At 42.1% G+C, this 23,749-nt stretch overlaps 1 protein-coding gene and 1 pseudogene across 1 annotated transcript in view; one reads left to right on the top strand and one right to left on the bottom strand.

Annotated features, from left to right (window-relative positions):
- CFAP61 (cilia and flagella associated protein 61) overlaps positions 1–23,749 on the top strand; it is a 290,455-nt gene that overhangs the window by 1,784 nt on the left and 264,922 nt on the right. Inside the window, exons 2-6 of the mRNA XM_045980366.1 lie at positions 5,534–5,685; positions 13,946–14,096; positions 17,622–17,698; positions 18,565–18,632; positions 18,869–18,995. Coding sequence (XP_045836322.1) covers positions 5,543–5,685; positions 13,946–14,096; positions 17,622–17,698; positions 18,565–18,632; positions 18,869–18,995 — 566 coding nt within the window. The 5' untranslated portion in view covers positions 5,534–5,542. The remainder of the gene's footprint in view (positions 1–5,533; positions 5,686–13,945; positions 14,097–17,621; positions 17,699–18,564; positions 18,633–18,868; positions 18,996–23,749) is intronic.
- LOC123926478 lies at positions 5,789–6,281 on the bottom strand (annotated as a pseudogene).

Raw genomic sequence — 23,749 nt, 5'->3', positions numbered from 1 at the left:
TACTTCTTTTTCTTCAGCATTTTATCTTATATTTCACTCTCTTCTGATTTTAATTTTATTTTTCCAGATTTACACCTTTTAGGAGTTCTTTTAGCCACATTCTTTGAGTGGTAATTTCTTTCCATCTTTGTGGTGAATTGTCTTTTTATAGCTTTCATCTTTTAGTGATTGTTTAGCTAGGCATAGAATTCTGGGTTAATGGCTGTTTTTACCTTTACTATTCTGGTGATTGGGAAACTATAGCACAGAGGTCAAATTCAGCCCATAGGCTATTTTTGTAGAGCACATAAGCTAAGAATTTCTTTTAAAATATTTTTAAACAACTGAAAAAATCCAATGAATATTTCAGGACACACTAAAATATATAAATATTAAACTTAAAATATAAAGGTCAAATTTCAAGTGTCCATGAGTAGAATTTTTTAAATGATTTTATTTATTTGAGAGAGAGAGCAAGAGCCGGTGCACAAGTCAGGGGAGGGGCAGAGGGAGAAGCAGACTTCCTTTGAGCCTGGAGCCCGACTTGGGCTCAATCCCAGCACCGCGAGATCATGACCTAGCTAAAGACAGATGCTTAACCAACTGAGCCACCCAGGTGCCCCTAGAATTTTATCAGAATACAATTATGCTCATTTGTGTTCATATCATTTCTGGCTGTTATGCTGTATTAGCAGAGTTGGGTAGTTACACAAAGAACATGAGGCTCATGAAGCCTAAAATATTTATCATCTGGCCATTTACAGAGGGACTTTGCCAATCCCCGTATTACTGGCTCCTATTGTTGCTGATGTGAAATATACTTTTAGTCTAATTCTTATTCTCTCATAGGCACTTTGTCTTTTATCTGGTTGCTTTCAGGCTTTCTGTTATTAGCATTTCTTAATTTCACTACTATATATTTAGGATTTATTTTTATTTTTTATCTTTATTTACTTTCATTTTCCTGCTCTTGAGGATTCACGTCTTTCATCATTTCGAAAAAAAATCATTAGCCATTATTTTCAAACAACATTTTATTATTTTTGAAATTACTATAAGACATAGGTATTCTTTCTATTCTGTCTTACATGTCTCTTAACTGCTTTCTATATTTTCTTTCTATCTTTGTGTGCTTCTTTCTAGAAAATTTCTTCATGGCTGCCTTCCCAGTTCATTAATTCTTTTTAATTGTGTCTAATGTGTTTTTAACCCATCTAGTTAAAGTTTAATAATTATATTTTACATTTTTAAAGTTTTGTTCCTTTTCATAATTACCTGTTTTCATGACTTTTCTCTTTCTCTGTTTCCAATAATTGTAAGCATACTTATTTCATCATCTCTTTCGCAGTCTATTATCTGAAGTTTTGGGGAAATGCACACTATATGGGTAGTGTGGGTTGGGATCCATACCTAATTGGGCTAGGATTTGTACTCCTCACAAGTAGCTTTGTTTTCTACCCAGAGAAAACTTCCAGGGGCTGGTAGGTTCAGTTCTTTTAGTCTCCTCATTTATCAAGAGGTTCATTCCTCCAAAGTCCATGTTGGGCACATGGCTTTGGTTTCAGTTCTTGGTTTTGCATGAGGTCCCTGTTCTCCCCACGGAGGGTGCAAACTCTTGTCCTGAGGGCCTGCATCACATTTGATCACTCCCTGAGCCACTGCACACAAGGTCATTGCCTGAGTGGGGGAATTTCCCTTTGCTTGTTCTTTTGTTTCCTCTTTTCCCCAAAGCTCAACTCTTTAATTATGCTTTCTTATTTTATTTTATTCAAAATTTATATGTATTTGTAGCATTAGCCTACAACATCATGTTTCACAAACAGGATGTCTCCTTCCAGTTTTGCTTTAAAATTAAAACCAAAACCAGGAATGACAACATTTATGGCTAGCTTTGACAAGAATGTAGACATTACTAATGTCCATTTCTACCCAAAGTAGGTAAAAGATATTTGCAAATATGAAAATTTATTGTCTCTGCTAATGCCATGTCTTTGTAGCAGGCACCAATTTTCACATTCACAGGGACTGTGGAAATTAGTAGAGTATTTAATTGCTCAGATGGTAGTCAGCCAGGTTCTGATTGGCCTCCTTTGAAATAATACTGTCATTTTGTTGCTTGGTATTGCTTCTCCCTGATTGGGAGTGAGAAGGCCTTCAGGGGAGACATCCTCCAGTGGATTATCTCCCTCCTGGGTCATCGTGCCCAGCCAGCATGTATTGTGTTTCCCCTAACATAGAAGGTACTGTCCGGAAGCCCAAAAGAGATAGGACTTCAGTTGAGAAATCATACATACGAGCATTTCAGATGAAAAAATCCTGGGTGTGGGTAGTAGTGATGGTTGCATAGTGATATGAATGTACTTAATGCCATTGAACCATACACTTAAAATGGTAAACATGGCAAATTTTATGTATGTGTATTTTGCCACAAAAAAAGTCATGACCTCAGCCTTATATGTAAAGTTTTTTGTTTTTCACACTGAGAGGGTATTTTGCATTGAGAAGGTGTAATGAAGTATGCATTTCTGTATTTTAAAATGCTTTTAAAAAATTAAATGTTAAGGAAGATTAACTTTAGAATTAGAACTTGGAATCAGCTCATACTGCAGCTGGGCTGTATAAAGCCATCTTAGGAAGGACATGTCATCAGGTCATCAGAACTGACGGCCACTTTACTAGGGCTATGTTCATTTATTCAAGAAAGAATGCAGAAAGAAAAAATTTGTTTATTGCAAAGGGGATTGATTGGTCCTGTCATTGTCAGCAATGTAGAGACACCCAGGAAACTGTGAAGGTGCCATCTAAGAAGTTGCCGTCTCTGGTTTCCTTGGCTTGGCATCTCTGCAGTAGATGAAGTTCCCCAGACCTCAGGAACTTTGTGTGCTTTCTTCATGTCCACTGTTTTGAATCCTGAGAGTGTCCATGCTCAACAGTAATAACAGTAATGATGATATGGCCAATATTTACTGAGCACATGTCAAACACGGCTTTTAGTGTTTTGCATGTAACAACTCATTTTTAAGCCTTTTACAGTATGCCTATGATCTCTAATTTGCAGATGAGAAAACTGAGGCACAGAGAGTTTAAATAACTTGCTCAAGGTTACACAGCTACTAAGGGCTAGAAACTGGGTCTCATCTCCAGTACTCTGATTCCACAGCCCGTGTTCTTGGCCATGGCCCTGTGTAATCAACCTTCTGATAGCCACGCTTTCATAGCCGTGCAGTTAGTTCTTCTGTAAAGAGAGTGCAGGGAAGGCTTTTGCCACGGCAGGTGTGGTGGTTAAGCCCGCTTAAAGAAATGTTTGCTTATTTACATCTGCAGAATGTGAAGTAAATTTTGAGCCACCATTTCCAAGTTGGGCGATGTTATTCTAAATAGCAAGGTTTTCTTCCTTTGCGGAATGTGAAGATCTGAGTTCACATTTTCACAAGACAACATGAGGCTGGAGTTGAGAGCACATGCACTCCCCAGTTCACCTCAGTTCCCCTGAAAACACCTAAGCTGTGGGGCAGTGGCCACATAGCACACCTTGTTCTATCAAAGGAGAGGAAGTCAGGCTTGTATTCAGCCTGCGTGACTTGTTTGTTAACTGAGCTGCAGAAACATCTGGACTGTCTGACTGTTAATCTTCCCACTGTGAATGAAAAATTGGCATGCTGGGCTCCTCTTTTCAGTTTCTGAGAGCTTGGACAATGCAGGGCATCTGCAAGCGCTGGGTCTGCTCGGCAGGCGCTAGTGGAGGCCTGCGGAAATGGAGGGTGGTGTGAATTCACCAAGGAAAAGGCCACCAGGTGAGGATTCTTGGCTGCCACCTCCCATCTTTCTAAGTCCCCCTGCATGACCCTGCACCTCTCACCCTTAACATCCCAGTGTGGATGGTTAAGAGCAGTCAAACCACAGTTAATGTGAACACCAGTGGACTGGGATGATAGGGCACCCTTACCCACAGAGGCAGCCCACAGGCTACTTTAACGGGGGAGGGACAGGGGATTGGACTAGAAGGCCAGGCCCAGGGTTCAGTTTCTGACTAAATATGGGTGTCCTGAGACAAGTCACTTCATTTCATGGACCTCAGTTTGCTCATCTGATGAAGGAGGACCTTGGTCCAGTGCTGTCTCAGACCCCTGTGGTGCTCAAGTTTTGGTACTTCGGCACATTGGAAATTATGCAAGGGTGCATCTAAACAACAATGATAAAAGCAAAAAGCCAAATGGTAGAATATTGGGTTTTGAAAGAAAACTATATGCACTATATAATTCCACTTATGTGATACTCAACATTTAGCAAAGTTCATCTATGTGATAGAAGTCAGAATTGTTGTTACCTTTAAAGGGGTGAATGAACTGGGGGGGGGGGCATGAGACAGTGTTCCAGGGTGCTGGAAATCATCCATATTGTTCCTAGGGTCAGTGCAGTGGTGAGTATTAATGTGCCTGTTTCAGGTGTACGGGCTAATACATAATAAAACGATTATCCCAAAGATGGAGAGAAGAAGTGAGTTGGGGGAAATTGGAGAGGAAATGAACCATGAGAGACTGTGGACTCTGAGAAACAAACTGAGGGTTTTGGAGGGGAGGGTGGTGGAGTGTTGGGTGAGCCTGGTGATGGGTATTAAGGAGGGCACATATTGCATGGAGCACTGGGTATGGTGCACAAACAATGAATTCTGGAACACTAAAAAGAAATTTAAAAAATAAATAAAAATTAGAAAAAATGATTATCCCGAGGAAAAAGGAAAGGAGGAAAAAGGAGGGAATGGAGGGACAGACAGAGGGAGGAGGAAAATAGACACACACATATATTAAGACATTAAGAGAGAGATTGAAATCCGTCTGTGGCCTGCTGTTCCTGTCAGCAGCATTCCCCAAAGTGTCTTTTTGGAACATGAGATTCTCCACTGTTGCTGTCTTTGGAAACTCTCCTCAGTAAGGGTGTGGGAAAGGCTGGGTTATACAAAGAAAGGAGGCACTTTATTTGGAACTTCTCAAGGACTTTAATGGGCATGGTGGCCCCTCAGGAAGGCCATCATAAACAACATTTCCTACACTTAATTGACCGCAGTAATTTTTTTTTCTTTTCTGTCTCAGAATGTCTCTCAGGACTGTTGCTTTTCAGGGCTCCAGTCTGGGGAACTCTATTTGGGACATGGGTAGAAGCTGCCAGTATTTCCCCTATAACTCTTGACCACATGCCATGGTAGCCAACTAAATAAAAAGGATTCTGAATCAGTAAATAACTCCTTTCAATGTTTTTCAATCCTATTGTTAGAATATTAAAGCAGCTTTGTTGGGAACAAAGAGTACAGTTGCAGAAATTTCGAGATGGGCCACTTCTCAGAAGCATCATCCTCCTGGAGAGAAACATGTAGCTAGTTTGTGATGACCGTCATCACAGCCGACCCCCGGGGGAACATGTGTACCACCAGCACTCCATACCGTGTTCACTCTGACCGTACGGAAATTGAATTCATGTCGGATTTTGTAAGTACTGTAACCAGACAGGCTTGTCATCTCAGATTAATGGTGGACTGTTTTCTCTCTTTTTGGGACAGGATAAAAAAATGTCAGTGCTCACTTCTCCAAGAGGAAAGGTAGAAGTGGTTCATTGCCGAAGAACAGAATCACAGGATATTTATTGTATCAAAAACCTCATTAGAAAATTTACCCAGAAGCTGTTTGGGAGGCTTAATATCATCTATCTTCTGTAAGTATGCAGCTAAGTAGGCCAAGAATGTTTATCAACTCTTTTTTTAACTGGGAAAATAACTTCACTTTCTTTGGGGGTATGATGTCTAGTCTCAGAACTTCTAGAACTTCTAGAATTGCTTCTTGATGCCAGCAGCCTTCAGGACTTTGAGCACAGTGAAGTGAAGCACACAGTCTTGCTCAAGGGCCAGCACTCACCCACTGCGACTGTGTTGCCGATCTGGAAATCCTGTGTCCCCCTGAAGCAGGGGTACAGGACCACAGATCTGTTCTTGTGGCATTTCTCCAAGCAGTTGTACATTTGGATGTCGTGGAGGTAATCCCAGCTAATGACAGTGGTTCTGTGTATCTTCATCTTGGTCATGATACCAGACAGAATCCACCTTTGGATGGAGACATAATCAGTAAAGAGGCATTTCTTGTCAATATAGGTGCCCTCTGTGGCCTCCTTAGGCATCCTGAAGCCCAGACTGATGTCTTGGTATTATGATGGTGGGAGCTTCTCCTTGCCGGTTTCTCCAAGCAGGACTCTCTTCTTATTTTGAAAGATGGTTGGCTGCTTTTGACAGACACCTCAGTCTGAATGTCTGCCATTTTCCTGGCCACCTGAGAAAAAGGCTTTTTTATCAGTTTTATCACACACGAGGAAGGGATCCCACTCCTTATCTTATGGGGCTTTATGGTGAGGAAATGGGCAGCAAGAAAATCTGTCCTGCTGAGCAGGAGATCTCCAGGAGCAATCAATCTCTAAGTCTCATAACAACCACAAATTGAAAGGGTTTTGAATTCAGGCAAATTTGAGTTCAAATCTCAACTGCCCCACCCACTAGTAGAGTGGGGTAAGGTAATAATATCTGCTGCTAGTTTTGAGAATTTATTTTCTGTCAGGTGCTGTGCTTTATCCAGTCCATTTTGCAGTTAAAATGGAGGCCTGCCCAAGGTCAAACAGTTAGTAAGTGACGAAGCCCAGATTTGCTCTTAACCATTGCTATTAAAATGGTCTTCTAAACTTCAAAATATGCACAGATTTTTTCCCTTGTTTTTTTTTTTTTGGACACTAGGATGTATGCATTTTATAATCTGTTTCTTATTATTTTTATTGAAAAAGATAAAAGATAGCTCAGTATTTTGGGTTTTATAAAGCTTCATATTAAATATAATTGAAATGTTTAAAGTAAGGCCAGTCTAAGACATTAAAATTTGTAGTTTCTGATTATCGCACTGATGAATGTAATGCAAATGTTCAAAATTTTGTGGGAGAACAGCAGGGCAACATGTATAAAATGCTTTAAAAATGTGTATATCAATGAAATGATTCCACTTTTTGGCATTGTGCTGGGTTAAACACCGTAATGATGTCCTCTGGATAGAAATATGTACACACACACAGACACACAGACATGAACACAAAAGTTAAGGACTGTGCAGAGAACATTAACAACATGAAATCAGAAACTTTAAGAAAACAGCAGGAACCAGTGCCACCTATTCCTTGAGGATTTTTGCTACATTCTAGAAACCTCCAGCTTCTGTTTTGACAGCTTTGCAAAGAAGAGAAGATAAACACTCCCTCCACCTAAGGAGGGAAGTATTAGATCCTTTTGTATAAAACTGGGTTGCTCATTGTAAGGATGAATGAGACATAAACCCACTGCTGAAGCTGGGACAGTAAGGAAAGTAGCCTTTTCAACCTCAGCATGGAATGAAGGGGGACAAAGCCTTTAAGAATTTGTAAGCATGTGTTGATTTAAGGTCCATGCTGATTATCTTTATGGTCCCAAAAAGCGTCAAAACTTCCTAAATAATGAGTGCATTTTCAGAGAAAAACTGTGTTCGTTTACCATTAGACAGAATAAAGCAAATAAAATGGAGAATTTGATTAAAAGTGGTTGCAGATTAGTAGTGTGTCCAGGAAACTGGCTGAAATAACACAAATCAGGTCTGAAGGATGGAGCTTCAACTCAGACTTCAAATAATGCACCCAGATAGAATTCCAAGCAAAATGCACTTACAGTCAAAAGTCACAAATATATAAGGAAACATGCACCATTAGGAAGAACCAAAAACAAAAAATATACACCAGAATCACACCCTCAAAGACTTCAGATGTTAAGTCAGTCAAAGAATAGAAAACAACTGTGCTTACTATGTCTACAGTGAAAAGATACATTTTTAAAAAAACCATAAAAATGAATAATGAGATTTGAAAAAAAAGTCAAATAAACTATCCAGAAATGAAAATACATTTAAAAGCTCATTGGGTGAATTAAACATCATAACCAACACAGTTGAAGACAGAGGTAGCAAGTAGCAAACTGGAGGACCGATACCAATGAATTATCCAGAATTCAGCACAAAGAGACAGGCAAAAAAGTAAGAAGGGAATAGTTAACAGTTACAGTTGGGTCTAATCAGATTTCTAGAAGGAGATAACAGGAAGTAAAAGAGGCAATATTTGAAGAGATCATGGCTGACAGTTTTCCAGGATAGTTGAAAAACACCAATTCTTAGATCTGGAAAACTCAGTGAAACCCAAATAGGATAAACTCACAGAGAAATCCCCAACTAAGCACATCATAATGAAACAGAAAAATGCCAAAGCTGGAGAGAAGATCTGGAAAATTATCAGAAAGAAAAGACGACTTGCCTGCAAACAGTTGAAGATTAGACTAATATTGATTTCTCACTCACAACCATGATAGCCAGAGATAGTAGAATATCTTCAGTATTGGAGAGAAAATAGCACCAAACTAAAATTGTATACCGAGGGAAACAGGTTTTCAATACCTGCAGGAAAACGAATGCATTTTGAGGCCAACAAAAACTGAGTTAGTTTATCAATGAATCCTGAATAAAGGGAATTCCTCAGAATATACTGTAGGCAGAAATAATATCTCAGCTGGAAAGCCAAGGATACAAGAAAGTAAATATATGTGCAAATATGTTAATTCTAAGATAAAAAAATCAAACTTGCATAAATTATTAAGAAAAATGACTAATATAGATACTAAATATAAATAGTAAGTTTTAAGATATAAATAATGACAAGTAAAATACAGAACAAAAATAGAAGATAAATTGGCAAGAGCATAATTAGAATGAAAGTACTCTTAAAGTATTATCCAAGAGGAGGGTAGGATTCAAAGGTACTTCCTTCCTTCCCAGAAACCACACGTCCAAGCCTATGATGGGGTAAATTATTAATTTTTGCTGAAAGACATCAAGGGAGACCTAAATAAATGAAGAGGTATACACATTCTTGAATAGGAATATTTGATAATGTAAAGAAGTCAGTTCTCCTCCAGTTAAAATGCTACTAGGATTACCTGTTGAAGTTGATAATATGGGTGTGAATTTATATGGGAGAGCAAGGGGCCAGAGTAACTTGAAAGAAGAAAAATAAGGTGGGGAGATTTGCCCAACTAAAGAGTCATTATAGGTGTAGTAATCTGGATGGTGTGGTAATGGCCAAGGAATTAGAGATCCCAGAAAGAGGCCCACACTTATATGAAAACTTGATGACCAAGCCAGTGGGGAAAGGATGTACCATTCAATAAATGGTGCTGGGACAATTTGTTATCCATATGGAAAAGAGAATAAATGTAAAGAACAACCTCCTGTCAAAGAAAGAAGGAAAGGGAAGGAGGGAGGGAAAAAAGGAAGAAAAGACTCAATTCTGGATTAATTTATTATGTAAATGTGAAAAACAGCTAACATTGTTGATGGAATCTCCTAGATTCCAAATTCATTTATCCAGTTTCCTGATGGATGTCCTCCCTCAAATACCTAGTAGGTACTTTACACCCAGCATGATCACCACCTGCCTCTGGACTACTCTGTCTGTTCTTTCCCCATCTCGGTAACTCCAGCAGCTCCAAAGTTTCACTTGCTGGGATCAAAAACCTTGGTGTCACCTTCACTCTTGCTCTTAACCTCCCACACCAGCAGCGCTGTCGGCTCCACCTTCAGAACACATCCAGAACCTGGCCTCTTCTTTCCACCTCACTTCTCCTGCTGAGATGAGGTACGAGGCACCAGCATTCCCACTTGAGTACTTCAACAGCCCCTCTCTGGTCTCTGCTTCCACCTTGGCATCAGCCCTTGCTGCCCGACACCCCCCTCCAACCCCCAATCCTAGCAAATTATTCTCAACATAGTAGCCAGAGCAACACTGTTCACACCAGCCAGATCCTGTTGTGCTCTGCTCAGTACCCTCCATTGGTCTGCCACATGCCTGCCATGATCTGGTGTGGAGCCCACCCTTTTCCCTCTGACCGCACCTCCCTTGAGCTCCACTGAGTTCCTTTATTTCTCCTGGAGCACCCCAGGCATAGGTATGCCTCATCCTACAGTTACAGAGGCGTTTCCATCACACCTCAAATGCTGCCTTCTCCTGGAAGCGCACCTGCATGCACCTGCGCGGTTCATCCTCTTCCCCCAATATTTCTTCATAGCACTTGTCCCTCTGGACATTCTGTGCATTTTAGTTTAGTTTTTTTTTTTTTAATTGTCTTGTCTCCAGTTACTAGAACATTGGCTCTATGAGGGGAGGGATTTTTGCCTGTTCTCTGCTGTGTGCCCAGAACCTAGAAAAAAGCTTAGCCCTTGGTCTGTATTCAACAAATGTTTATTGCATTAATGAATAAATCATGTCTAAGCCCCAGCATCCTCATCTGTGAAATGGACAGTTATACCTAATTTACAGGATGAATGGGACAGTGAGAATAGTTTTTAAATACAGGGTAGAGCCTCGCTCCTAGGAGGTGCTCATAGCTGCTTTCCCCCTTCCCTCTGGTTTTGCCTATAAGGGAGCAGGGACTAGGGTCAGAAAGCAGCAGGCTTTTCTATCATTTTCCTCTCTTCCTTTCTCAGCAACCAGGCAGCCATAGAATAGGATAAAGCACTGCTTTATGAGTATGATGGAATTCTCTTCCATATATATTGTTAAAAGAAATCAACAAGCCACAGAACATGATACAAAGTGAGGCATGATTGCCTCTGAGATGGAAAAGCAAGTGGCAGGGGGCCACTGTATACCTTAATGAGTCTTGAATCTTTCCCACGCGGATAAATTTCTGGATGCAAATAAATTACAAACCCCCAGCTTGGTAGCAAATATGCGCTTGTGACTTGCCCCTCCTGGAGTGAAATGTGTCACCATTGGCCTGAGCAGGAGGGGACATGGTTGGGCTGTGCAGGTGATCACCAGTGACCCATGAGATCATTTGTCAAGGGCCCATCCTTTTAGGGCGTATTCAGAACATGGCATGGGGCATGGGGGCGGGTTACAACTGGTGACTTCTGCAGATTTTTTTTCAAAAACCTGCAAATCTCAAATCCTGTACACGGTCACATACTAATTACCTGAAAGTCCTTAACAGCCTGTTGTTTCTGAAGGTGAGCTTCACACTGCTGCTGGACCTTGGCTGTCAGGGTACCTCGAATCCACACGTCTCATGTTTTTATATATTTTCTGAATCAGCAGATATGAAAAGCATAATTTTTGCCATATGGGAGTGGAGTAGTGAAAGGGTTTTTTTTTTTTTTAATGTTAAAATGGGATCCTAATAACTAAAAAGGATGTGACCTACCTCAGAAGGCAGCATATCTTCAGAAGTAAAAGCAAATTTACATTTTCATCAGTGTGTACCCAGCCTATACAACCTTTCATTTTTCCTGTTAGGCAACTCCCAACCCCTTGCCAGGCCAACGTTAAGGCTCAGAGATCCATTTTACAAGCATTTCTAAAACTGGAGGTTTCTTCCCCGGTTTTATTGCATTTCATTATATTACGTACTGGCTCAGTCACAGATATAGGAATGAATACAACTGACCTCACCTAAAAACCCTGCTAAATCGTAGGGGAGAAAATGAGCAGATTGGGCATAGCAGATGAGTGGGGATAGGGCCAAAGGAATAGGCCACATCAAGTGCACGTGTCACAGTGCAGGGGGCTGGGAAGGGGGAGGGAATGTGACAGGCTCTGGGAACACCCGGATCTGTGCCATTCGTGCTGCTTAATAAAGCAGAAAATGGGGATACTGTTTCACCCAAGATTTCCATCAAGTGTAGTTAAATAAAATGAGTTTTGGCTGAACTTGGAAAATTCGCTAAACCAAGTGAACAAATGAGACATTACTTTAATGAAAACAACTCTGATTTCGCTTGCTGGAAAATATCCTTGAGCTTTAACATATTTTGTGTGAAATATATACATGTGTGTATATTTTTTTTGATTTGGCTTATTCCATAGAAAAATTCTAAATTCAACTTTTAAAAATAAGACTCTCCTTCTACCTTTTTATTCCTCTCCCTTCTTTTCTCCTACAATGATTTTTTAAAAAATCTGTCCCATATAGGACTAATGTTAAGAGGTAATAAGAAGTGGAAATTATAGATACAAAAGGATAATGCTACAAAAGTTACTTTTTTGCACTCAGCCATTTGGAAATTGAAGTGCATTTTCCCATTGAAACGACGTTATTCATGGCTGGCTTCCCAGGCCAACCCACAAAAGTCTATTTAATCTATAATGTCTGTGTGGTATAGTACTGTGCTAATTATACTATGGAACCCAACCACCACCCTAGGTTCCCATGGATAAATGTGTTTCAAGTTCAAATTAGGATTCCAGTAACACATTTCCCTTGTTTCCCTAAGGGGATGGCAATTGCCTTGTCCCAGCTCTTGCCCACTTCCTCCTCCACCACCACCACCATCATTACTGGGTCCTGTGCCCTGGGCATTTTCACATCTGAATTAGAGTGAGGACTATCACTGTGAAGCAGTAGGTCATGGCTCTGGGAGCCTGGGGCAGATGAGCCCAGAGGATCAAAAGCCAGAGGGAGCCAGTGCAGTAATGGGAAGAGGGGCAGAGCTGCAGTGAATCAGAGCGGAGAGGTTGGGGACTGCATCCTTTTGCTAATGAGCCCCCTGTGAGGATAATGTATTCTTGGGACCGGAGGGCAGTCTGCTGTCTTCTTTCCATGATAGCCAGTGCTAGGGTGGGGCCTTTGTGGCAGGTGCACCCAGAGGAGGTCCCCCATGGCTGAGGAGTGGCTGAGGAGGGACAGTGGCTGTAGGTACTGAGATCAACATGCCTAGCACAGTGTTTCCCAAAGATGTCTGTACCTTTTTTTTTTTTTTTTGGAGGAGCATTTTAATCTTTTTTCCTCCAACTTAAGATATCAGTAGATTCCACTCAGCTGAAAAAGTGAAAATGGCATCTCAATTTCTATACAAATGGTTCTCCGTGTGGTAAACTATATCCTGTCTCTAAGTCAGAGCTCTTACTGTCATGCCAGGCTGCATGGCAGGGGAGCAGTTGGGGAGGACCATCAAGATGTCCCTTTGGGGGGCACCTGGGTGGCTCAGTGGGTTAAGCCGCTGCCTTCGGCTCAGGTCATGATCTCAGGGTCCTGGGATTGAGTCCCGCATCGGGCTCTCTGCTCAGTAGGGGGCCTGCTTCCCTTTCTCTCTCTGCCTGCCTCTCTGCCTACTTGTGATCTCTTTCTGTCAAGTAAATAAATAAAAAATCTTTAAAAAAAAAAGATGTCCCTTTGGGACAACCACCAGAATAAGAGTTGGAAGACCTGCTTCTCCACCCCTGTCTTTTTTTAACTTGCCAGGTTGCCTTGGCTTAAGCCAGACCCCTTAGGGTCTCCATTTCTGCAGCTGGATCAGGTGATAGATATTCACATCCTGTTAGAATCCATCAGCCCAAGGACCTGGGCTCAGGGTTTGGAGAAATTGGTTGAGAGAGACCCAGAGGTGGGTCTAAACTCTCAGCTTCACTGCTTTGCATAGGTGACCAGCTCACTCCGGTTTTCTCAGGCCCTGTAGCCCTGATGGTCCCATATCCTGGGAACCTTCTCAGTCTCAGGTAAGTGGGGACAGTTGGCCGCTCTAACTTTACAAGTTTAGGCCAACACAGTGGAATTGGCAACGTGGGAAGTATAGGGAAAATGACAGTCAAACAATTTCCCCAGCCAGTCTCCAAGGGAAGGGTACTGGATGCTTCACATAAATATAACACCTTTCTAACAAAATGTAATTTTCAGTCAAAATTTAGTTGGTAGTCCCAGATGTCCTGGAAGATGTTGTTCTCTCAGAGTTGCTGCCACACTGTTCCCACCTCTTTCAAAGGTTATGCAGTGGTTGGTAGAATTCGGTAGCCAAAGGAGGAGGGGGGAAATGACACCTCGTCCTCTCCCTTTTGGTAATCTTGGTCATGTGTGCAGTTTTAATCCTTTCTATAGGGAAAAGGCAAACCTTGCTGTTACCCTCTGCAATGACAAGGAGGAGATCATGGCTCAGGCTACCTTCGTGGACTATCCCAACTGGAATGTCTCCAATCAGGACAGCTGGGTATCCGTGTTCCGGGAGCTTGACAGTGAAATCCCATGCACAGTAAGCAATTACACACAGTTCTTATTAGAACAGCCTTAATTTTGAAGGGAAGTCCTATGTTTGCACATATGCCCTTCCAGTTTTGAGACTGAGCAGTTCAAGACTCACAATAGAAAGTGACATCATGATAGTTAGAAACAAAGTTAGCTAGTGGGGAAGAAGAGTGAGTCTAAGAGCAAGAGGCCAGAGAGGATACAGAAGGGAAGGAAATAGCCAGATTAGTCATCTGGTGGCAAGGCCTCGCTCACCTCTGCTGGCGAAGACTAGGATGGAGCAGGGAATTAGCGGAAATGTCAGATATGTGCTTCTCAGGTCTTCACACTGTGCCCCCGGATCAATGTTCAAAGTCTTTTTTTTTTAATTGTTTTTTTTTTTAACTGAAGTATATTTGATACATAATGTTATATTAGTTTCAGGTGTACAACAGTGATTGGACAGCTGTATGTGTTATGCTAGCTCACCCCAAGTATAGGCATTGACTGTATTCCCTATGCGGTACCTTTAATCCCTGTGACTTATTCATTCCATAACTGGAACTGCACTTCCGACTCCCTTTCATCTATTTTGCCTCCCACCCTCCCTCCCTTCTAGCAACCACCAGTTCTCTGTGTTTATGGGTCTGTTTCTGGTTTGTTGTTTGTTTTTTCATCTATTTGTTCATTTGTGTTTTAGATTCTACATATGAGTGAAATCATTTGGTATTTATCTTTTATTGCCTGACTTATTTCACTTAACTTAATTCCTTCTAGGTCCATCTATCTTGTCACAGATAACAAGATCTCATTTTTTATGGCTGAGTAATAGTCCATTGTACATGTATATATGTGCACGCATGTGTGTGTTTGTATGTATGTATGTATACCACAGCTTCTTTATCCATCAGTGGACACTTAGGCTCAGTGTCTGAAGCCTTTGATATATTGGGAGGGCACCTGCCTTTACACCGTTGCTCCCATAACAGTGATAATAGAGCCTCAGATTCCTGTTGCACTCTGTAATTTTCAAGGTACCTTGGTGGACTCTGGCTCATTTGATGTTTTCTAGCTGTGGGCACTTTACAACCTGTTGGCAACCTGACTTGGTAGCTGGTGCTAAGTCTGAGCTTTCTCTGACCTCGGCCTCCCAGAGCCAGGCCTGCATATGGCCTTAGACTCGTGGAGAGCTAGAGGCTATGACCAGGGGTAGCATGCTTGTCTGTCAGTGGAATCCAAGAGTGTGTCCCCAGAGCCCTAGGGAATGCCGATGGCGTGAATGAGTGAGTTCACCTCCCCATATACACTTGTGTGCGCACACACACACACACACATGCCCATGTGCACTCCCAACACATCATTTGGCATTTATTCAGCGAAATAATGTCTTTCCTTTGTCCTTTGCTTCTCACTTCCTCATCACTCTATACATCCAGTTACCATTTTTAGAAAAATTATCTTAAACTTGGAAATAGGCCAAAAAGGTGCTTTTGGTCCCATGCTTGTATCTTTGATCGATTATCTATTGACCGGGCTATGGTACAGTTCTACAGGAACAGTGATTAACTTTGTAGATTTTTGTCCATGCGAGATGTAAATAATTTCTGTCTGATGGAAGAGATCCTCTCAGAAGTTACGGTTGGTGGCCTTGCAGGACATTAACTCTTTTGTTTCTAGCCCAGCAATCTTATTCTAGCATTCCCTCATTAAAATACCTAAGGTAGCCAGCTTCTCAGGTGCTGCAAATTGTTTCTGTCATCCCACTAACCGAATGAATCCTTAATAGACGGGTTGACTAAATCTCCAACATGTGCTTATTTGGATGTTTGTGTTAGGACCACGATTTTACCTTTTCCAACATCCTAAGTCAACATCTTTATTCATAAATTCTTTCCCCTTTGGTTCCTTTGTTCATTCTCTTAAGGTTGTTTCTCTTTGAACGCATTTTAAACTCCTTCAGCAGTGCAGAGCTCCGCCATCCCGTATGGTGGCCACCAGCCATGTGTAGCTGTTGTGTACTTGAAGTGCGCCAGTCTGAGTTAAGGTGTGCTGTAAGTGTAATAAGATAGACACTGAACTTCAAATATTTAGTAGGAAAAAACAGGGTAGAATGTCTCACAATTCTTAATTTGTCAAAATGATAATTTCAGTATGTTAGGTTAAATGAAATATATTGAAGATGAATTTTACGTATCTGTGTTCTTTTTTTATACGTCCACTAGGAAATTGCATATGCAGCTTCTGTTTGTGGCTCAAGTTATTTTGTTACTGGACAGCATTGGTATAAAGCTTCAAGGCTTAATGTCTTAGCCCAGGGGTATTTGCAACTGAAGTAATGCTTTTTATCATAAAACTAAAGAATAAATGTTGAATTATTATATTTTTGATGGAAGAGAGAATTTGGAAGATAAATCAGTCAAATAATAAACTGTGTACTCCCAGGACTAGTCCTGTTTAGAATCCGAAGCACGTGTTAAGTCAGGTGGTCGTGGGGTAAGCCGGTAACACACGGGAGGGCTCACAGTGGTGTTGTGGCTATTGCTATCGCAATGATAGTATTTCTCTTATTTGCCTGAACCAAACTATGATTCTTCTCTTGCCATTTTATGTCTGATAAACACCCCTTCTGAGTATTTCTAAGGTATGCATTATCCAACAGGAGGGGCACACAGCTGTGTGGGTGGTAACCCTAGGCCGCCTAAAAAAATTGCTCAGAAGACGAGAAACATGGAAAGCACTTCTGTTGTCCTGATCTAAGTGCAAGCAGCCCCCTCACCGGTTAACCCCCTCACATTTGCATTAGCTCTGAAAATGGAAGATTTGTCTGTAAACACTGGGGTACCGAGTTGAGCGGACCCATGGCTGGATGTACGGAATAACTGCTCATTATTGAGGCCACTTTAAATGTCTTCAGAAGTAGGAGACAAAGCTCTTTAAAAACTGGAAATATTTAACCTGAAGTCCAGTTCCAATCTTGCTACTTTGAGTTTCCAGCTCTCAGGTTTTCTGGATCCCAAGAGTAATATTTGATTCTGACTCTGGGAATGTTGAACAAAACAAGCCATTGGATTCATAACGTGGCATCTGCCTCCCATCCTTCAAATTTATAAGAGAATCTTTCTCTTGTGTCACTTGAATAGAGCAGCAGCTGCTGACTCAAGAGCCCCAGGGAATGGGTGATTGTCTTTCACTTGGCATAGACACCCCCGAGGACAAGACTACTGAGTTAATAATCGATTTCACTCCCCTGCAGGCACTTCCCTGCCCCAAGCCCCATTCGTGAGGGCAGGACTAAGGGCTGGATGCATTGGACTCATTTACAATCCCCGTTTCCTTGAATAATTCTAAGGTACAAGGACAGAAGGCAGCAAATGGAATCAGTGAGATAGCTTGAACGCTGCCTGAGTGTCTCATCACTATACACATAAAATCTCACCCCCAAAACCAGGCAGCTCCAAGCCTGTAGCTACCCCAAAATTGTCCCCACCCCGACCACCCCCGAGGCGGCCCGAATGCTGACTCAGCCTTTAATCCTGTTCTCTTTCTTGTGCAGCCTCTGAACACGTTGTTCCTGCACCTCTTTGTGGCCGTGGACGAGTACTCTGTTGGCTGCTGCAGAGAGATTATTCAGTGAGTGGCTGGGATCTTGCAGAGGAGGACGTCAGGGGGGCCGGCCAACACACCGCAGACAAGTCCCGTTGGTGCCAAAATGACAGGAAAGAGACCATGTGCCTCGTTTTAAAATATTTTCAAAAACATGAGATCCTTTGAGGTGTTTAATTTGCTTGTAACCCATGGCTGTATGAAGCCTCTATGTTGAACAGCCGTGCTATTTCTGAAAGAAAACCATAGACATTTCTTTGAGTCAACACTCCCTTTGACACACATCTTTCAGGATCATCCCTGAGGCAAACAGGTAGTACAGTCACTTAAAAAAAAAAAAAAAATTGGATTTGTGGGGAGGGAGAGTCAAGCATCACAGGTTTGGATGTTTCTAAAAATAGTTCTCCCCCATCTTATCTTTAGAAACCTTTATTAACCTGACAGACTGCGGAAGTATCCGCAATAATCTGGCGTGGCGAAACGTGATCCGTCAGGCTACCCGGTGATGGTGCTGGGCCTCTGACAGCCTGCTCCGACATTTGGGGGTGGTGGCCTCCGCTTTCAAGTCACTTTGTAATGTCACACCAGACCATCCAGATGCCAGGTCAAAGGTTAATGTCAGCAGAAATCTGGTGTGCCCCATGAATGTGGCACTCTTTCTTCACTGCCTCCATAGAACAGACAGAAAAGAGGCCAGTTGGAATTTCAGGACGCATAGAGAAGGAAGAGAAATTCCCTTGAAGGTGTTCTTGCCTTTGCAGGCAAGGAGCAGGGGGCCCAGGTGGACTGATGAACAGCTGATGTTTTTAGTGAAGGCCTGTGTCTCGCACGGTGCCAGCTAGTAGAATTGCTTTGGTCCTAACACCTGTGCCGCCCTCTCTTCCCCTCACCAGGAGCGTGTTTAAGGCAGTGCCGGAGCTGCATTTCATATTCCTCATTGTGCCGTCCTATATGAGCCTAGGTAAGGTCTACGCAACCACCTCCTGTCCCCAGTCGCCAACATGGGAAACTCATGCTGAAAGTGGTGCTCTGGGGGAACGGCGATAAGCTGGGTCTCCAGGCCCTAAGTGTATCATGTGCCTGTTTGATCATAGAACAATTAAAATACCACTTAGCACAGAAGTTACACTTTGTTCTGAAGTCCAAAAGTTATCCCTTGGTAAAATGAGGCCACATTTCTTTGTCTGCATGATTTAGGCTCAACTCTCATAACCGTGTTTGAGCAAGTGGGAAACATTCCAAGTCTGACATACGATGAGGACTTCGCTGTGCACATATGTCACAGGCAGAAGCATTACCCCCAGCTGCACATCCGCAAGGCCAGGTAAGCCTGGAGCAGCGCCTTTTCTAACCTCAGGTTAACCTGGACACTTACCGTACAAAGAGTCGCTAAGTTGCCAATTCTTACGTGAGTGTGCATAGCTTGGATTAAATTATTTTATGATGCCCGTAGGTATCACTTCCTTTGGAGATGTTTCCAGTTCCCCTTGCTGACATAATTTACAGGACTAAATATCTGATGAGACTCATTTGGTGCTGTGTGGCTGGCAAAGTTGCACATTTACTACTGAAGGGGTTTCTGAAAACACGCACTCCTCAGTCCCACACTGGGTTAAATAACTTTCAAATATACGTAAAAATAAATCCGCCTGTTTAGTTTTCCCAATAAGCCCACCTGCTTTCTGAGATTGACCCCAAAGAGGAGTTTTGGAAGTTGAAGATCTTTACTGTCAGTGGGCCCAAAGACATGCCCCGAAGTTTAGCAGCCTTAAGGAGATGGCTCTGGCACATTCTGTTTTCCAGAAATGGCTGCAACACCATCTTCCATCCCACAAGCTGTCCTACAAGGTGATCTTGGGAGACCATTGTGCTGGAGAGGCTGCATGTTGGCCCTGGGGTCGACAGCCCCAGCATGGCTCCCACTGACAGTCTGCATAGACCGTCAGCCATGAGAATGAGCCATTGTGGCCGTCCAGCCAGGGACAGCCCCTCCATATCTGGAGCCCAGCTGACATGGGACTGCAGCCATAGGAGAGACCCCAAGCAAGGACTGACCAGTTGAGTCCTCCCAGATTTCTGACTCATAAAATTGTGACCAAAATAAAAGGGCTTTTTTGAAATAAAAGTGCATATGAAATCATTTTACAAGGGTGATTGCTTGGTTTTATCAGTGAAGAATAAGTTATGTTTTACTGGGTCAACTGTTGCCATGAATGCTGGATTTCTTTAGAAAGTATTAAATTTTTAAGAAGTGAGAGCCTACTCTGTGCCAGTCATATGGTATTATGGCATAATTGTTAAGAATTTGCAATAGTGGCATGAGATATAGATTCTGGTCTTGATTTGACTACTGACCAAATGGGTTAACTTAAAAAAGGAACTTGGCCTCTTCAGGCCTCAGTTTTCTCCCAGTCAGTGGGTACTGGGGCATTGTCAACTGCATGGGATCATTGCAATGATTGGATGAGCTGACGGATCATCTAAGTAGTTAGAACAAGTACTTAGCACACTTCCAGTCACGTGTAAGTGCTCAAGGAAATGAAATATTATTAACATTAAGTTAAATAGGGGTGCCTGATTGGCTCAGTAGGTTAGTGTCTGCCTTTGGGTCAGGTCATGATCCCAGTGTCCTGGGATTGAGCCCTGCTCAGCGTGAATCCTGCTTCTCGGTCTCCACCCCCCCCCCACCTCTCTCTCTCTCTCTCTCAAATAAATAAATAAAACCTTTAAAAAATATTAAATAGGGAAGACAGACCCAGCTACAATAAACTTTAATGTTGGGTGGCTTAGAAAAGGAAAGGACAGAGAAGGAGGAAGACAGCTTCATACAGAACCTCTGTGGCCCACCCCCACCCCGAGATCTAAATACCCATCAATAAGTAGATGTTTACATTTACAAACCAGAGTGCATCCATGCAGTGGTTGCTTCTCAGCAATGAAATGCAATGAACTTCTTATAGACACAGTAGGGCCGATCAATCTCCGTTCATGCTGAGTGAAAGAAGGCAGACACGGAAACAAAGACCATAAACTATTGACTCCTCTCGTGTGATGTGCAAATGGCTAATCTGGAGGGAGAGAGAGCAGGTCAGTGGTTGTCTCTGGTGGAGGAAAGAGTGTACCTGGGAGGAACACACTGGTATTTGGGGCAGTGGCCATGCTCTGTGTATTGATTGGAGGGTATGCAGTTCCCAGAACTCACCCAATTTAAACCCTGTGCATTTGACTTTATGTTACTATGCCTCAGTTTAAAAAAAAATAATTTAAAATAAGGCTTCACAGAGAAGGGAGCTTCTGAATCCGGTCAGAAAGGATGAGCCAGAGTATAGTCAGAGGGACAGATTGGGCGAAACTGTGGAGGCAGGGGAGCACCTGGAATGTCTGTTCGCAGGCAGTAGACAAGTGTGGCTGCTGTAGGAGGTGTGGAGAGGAAGAGCAGGCCACTGGATGGCAAAGAAAGAATTATGATGAGAAGGCTTTATCCTGAGCCAGCAGGCAACACTGATGAAGAAAGGCATGATATGGACTGGGTGTGAAAGATAACTGACTTTCATTTGGTTTGTGGCTTATAAGGGAGGAGCACAGAACAGTCTGGCCAAGAAATGATCCTAGTTGGAATTCAAGCAGTGACAAGTCAAAGAGATTCAGGTGAGGGCCAAGGGGTGCAGGGATGCAAGGAAATGTCTGAGGGGGAAAGTGCAGTTTGGTTGCCAGCTGGGTGGGGAAGTTGAAGGATGAGAACAGGTTAACCGTGACTTGGGTTTTCAAGTATGTGTGTGGGGCTGATGGTGAGTTCATTAGCTGAGAGTAGAAATAATAGCATTAGATGGTTATGTGGGAGGTGTTAATACAGATCTGTCCTCTCATGAGTGAGGAGGTCATGAAAATAAAGGAGGTTGTCTAGTTGAGGAGGAGGTTTTAAGGAGAAAAAGCAGAGGTCTAGGGCAGAATTTTGAAAGGTGAAAAATGAGCTGTTCAGGATAATAAGGAAGAAAACTGCAAGAGAGGGAGAGAAGTCTTAGAGAAGTCAGACTCTTAAGTCTGGCAAATAATGTGAGGAAATCAAATAATTTGAGTCTAAAGAAGAGGTTTTTGGATTTACGAATTTAAAAAGATACAGATGAGTTGAGTAAAACTGATGAACTTCTAGCCAAACTGACCAAGAAAAAAGACAAATTACCAATACCAGAAATGAAAGAGGTGATACTGCTATAGATCTCATAGACCTAAAAGGATAAGGACTTTGTAAATTCAATAATTTAGATGAAATGGGCCAATTCCTTGAAAAACCCAATCTGCCAAAACTCATTTAAGAAAAAAATGTATAATAACTTGGGAGAATTCTGTATCTATTAAAAGTTGAATGAACTTTGGGTGAGAGGGAGGGTGGCTGCCCACCCCCACACTGACCTCTTCCCCAGTCTCCAGCCCTAACCCTGCTCCATCCTGATTTGCTTCTCTCCTTTTTCTCCTGTCCTCATGACTCTGAACTCTGTCTTCCTAGGACCTGGGTCTCAGCTTTCTCTCAAGCTCATCCCATTGGCTCCTCTCTGCCAACAGTGGGCACATAGTCACCAGTGACCTACATTCAGCCCCTGGTTTGGGGTCTGGTCTTGTCCCTCCTTGAAGGGCAGAGTTGGGTTTTAGAAATCACATTGCAGGGTGCCTGGGTGGCTCAGTTGGTTAAGTAACTGCCTTCAGCTCAGGTCATGATCCCTCTCACGCTCTCTCTCACTGTCTCTCTCTCAAATAAGTAAATAAAATCTTAAAAAAAAAAAAAAGAAATTACATTGCAGTGAGCTGAATAAATGAGAGGTAAGGACGAGAAAGCAAGGGGTTATCCACTGGTCTTTAGAGAAGTTTGGTGATGAAGGAAAACAAAGAGAAGAAGGCAGATGATGAACATTATGCAAACAATGTAAGGTGAGGGGCACCTGGGTGGCTCAGTGAGTTAAAGCCTCTGCCTTCGGCTTGGGTCATGATCCCAGGGTCCTGGGATCGAGCCCAGAATCGGGCTCTCTGCTCAGCGGGGAGCCTGCTTCCTCCTCTCTCTCTCTCTCTCTGCCTGCCTCTCTGCTACTTGTGATCTCTGTCTGTCAAATAAATAAATAAAATCTTAAAAAACAAAAACAAAAAACAAAGTAAGGTGATTCCATTTTTACTATCCACGTAGAGAATGTGCTTTGTATTCTGAGATCCAGACAGCATGTGTCTAAAGAAACATTACCGAGCAGTAAAATAAAGCGATATAAATTATCCACCTAATTTAGGACAAGAGAGAAGAAAATTCCTTGTAGAAAACCGTTTTCCTTTCCTTTTTTTTTTTTTAAATCCATAGCTAAATACACGCATCATAATTCTCTTTGTAAAACCCCTTTGGTCAGGATACAAATGCTAATACAAGTCAAATGCATTCTGAAGAAAAGGAATTCTTCGAGTGAAGTATATATATATTTTTTAATATTTTATTTATTTATTTGACAGAGAGAGAGGTCACAAGTAGGCAGAGAGGCAGGCAGAGAGAGAGGGAGAAACAGGCTCCTCACTGAGCAGAGAGCCGGATGCGGGGCTCCATCCCAGGACCCTGAGATCATGACCCGAGCCAAAGACAGAGGCTTAAACCACTGAGCCACCCATGCACCCCGAAGTATATTTTTTAATAACATTTTTAATTGATTCTCTCACCTTTCAAATCCTTCTTCCTGATTTATGAAGTTTGTCTTGTTAGTATCAGCATAGGAAAATAGGTCCTCCTGCCCTTCATGAAATATAGTCTTTAAGGAAGTCTTATTGTAAAAGTATTCACAAGGAGGCAGTTTCTTTATTATGTTAGGAGAAATTTACATAAATTTATTGCTTAGGATCTTGTAAGTAGTCTGATAATTGCTGAATTTTTGTCTTCATTTCATTAAAAAATCTCTCCTTTTATTCTACTCTTTGCTAATTAGCTTGAGGGATGGGTTCATTTAATAAAATGAATTATATTTTCAAATTAGAACAATTTTTTAGAGTAAAATTACTTGTTGCATTCTGCTATGTGAGCATATAGCTACGCACACATGTGCCAGTGTATGTATA

Source organism: Meles meles, chromosome 16 (genome assembly GCF_922984935.1).
Source record: "Meles meles chromosome 16, mMelMel3.1 paternal haplotype, whole genome shotgun sequence".
Classification (NCBI taxonomy): Eukaryota; Metazoa; Chordata; class Mammalia; order Carnivora; family Mustelidae; genus Meles; species Meles meles.
This window is presented reverse-complemented; position numbering and strand designations above follow the sequence as displayed.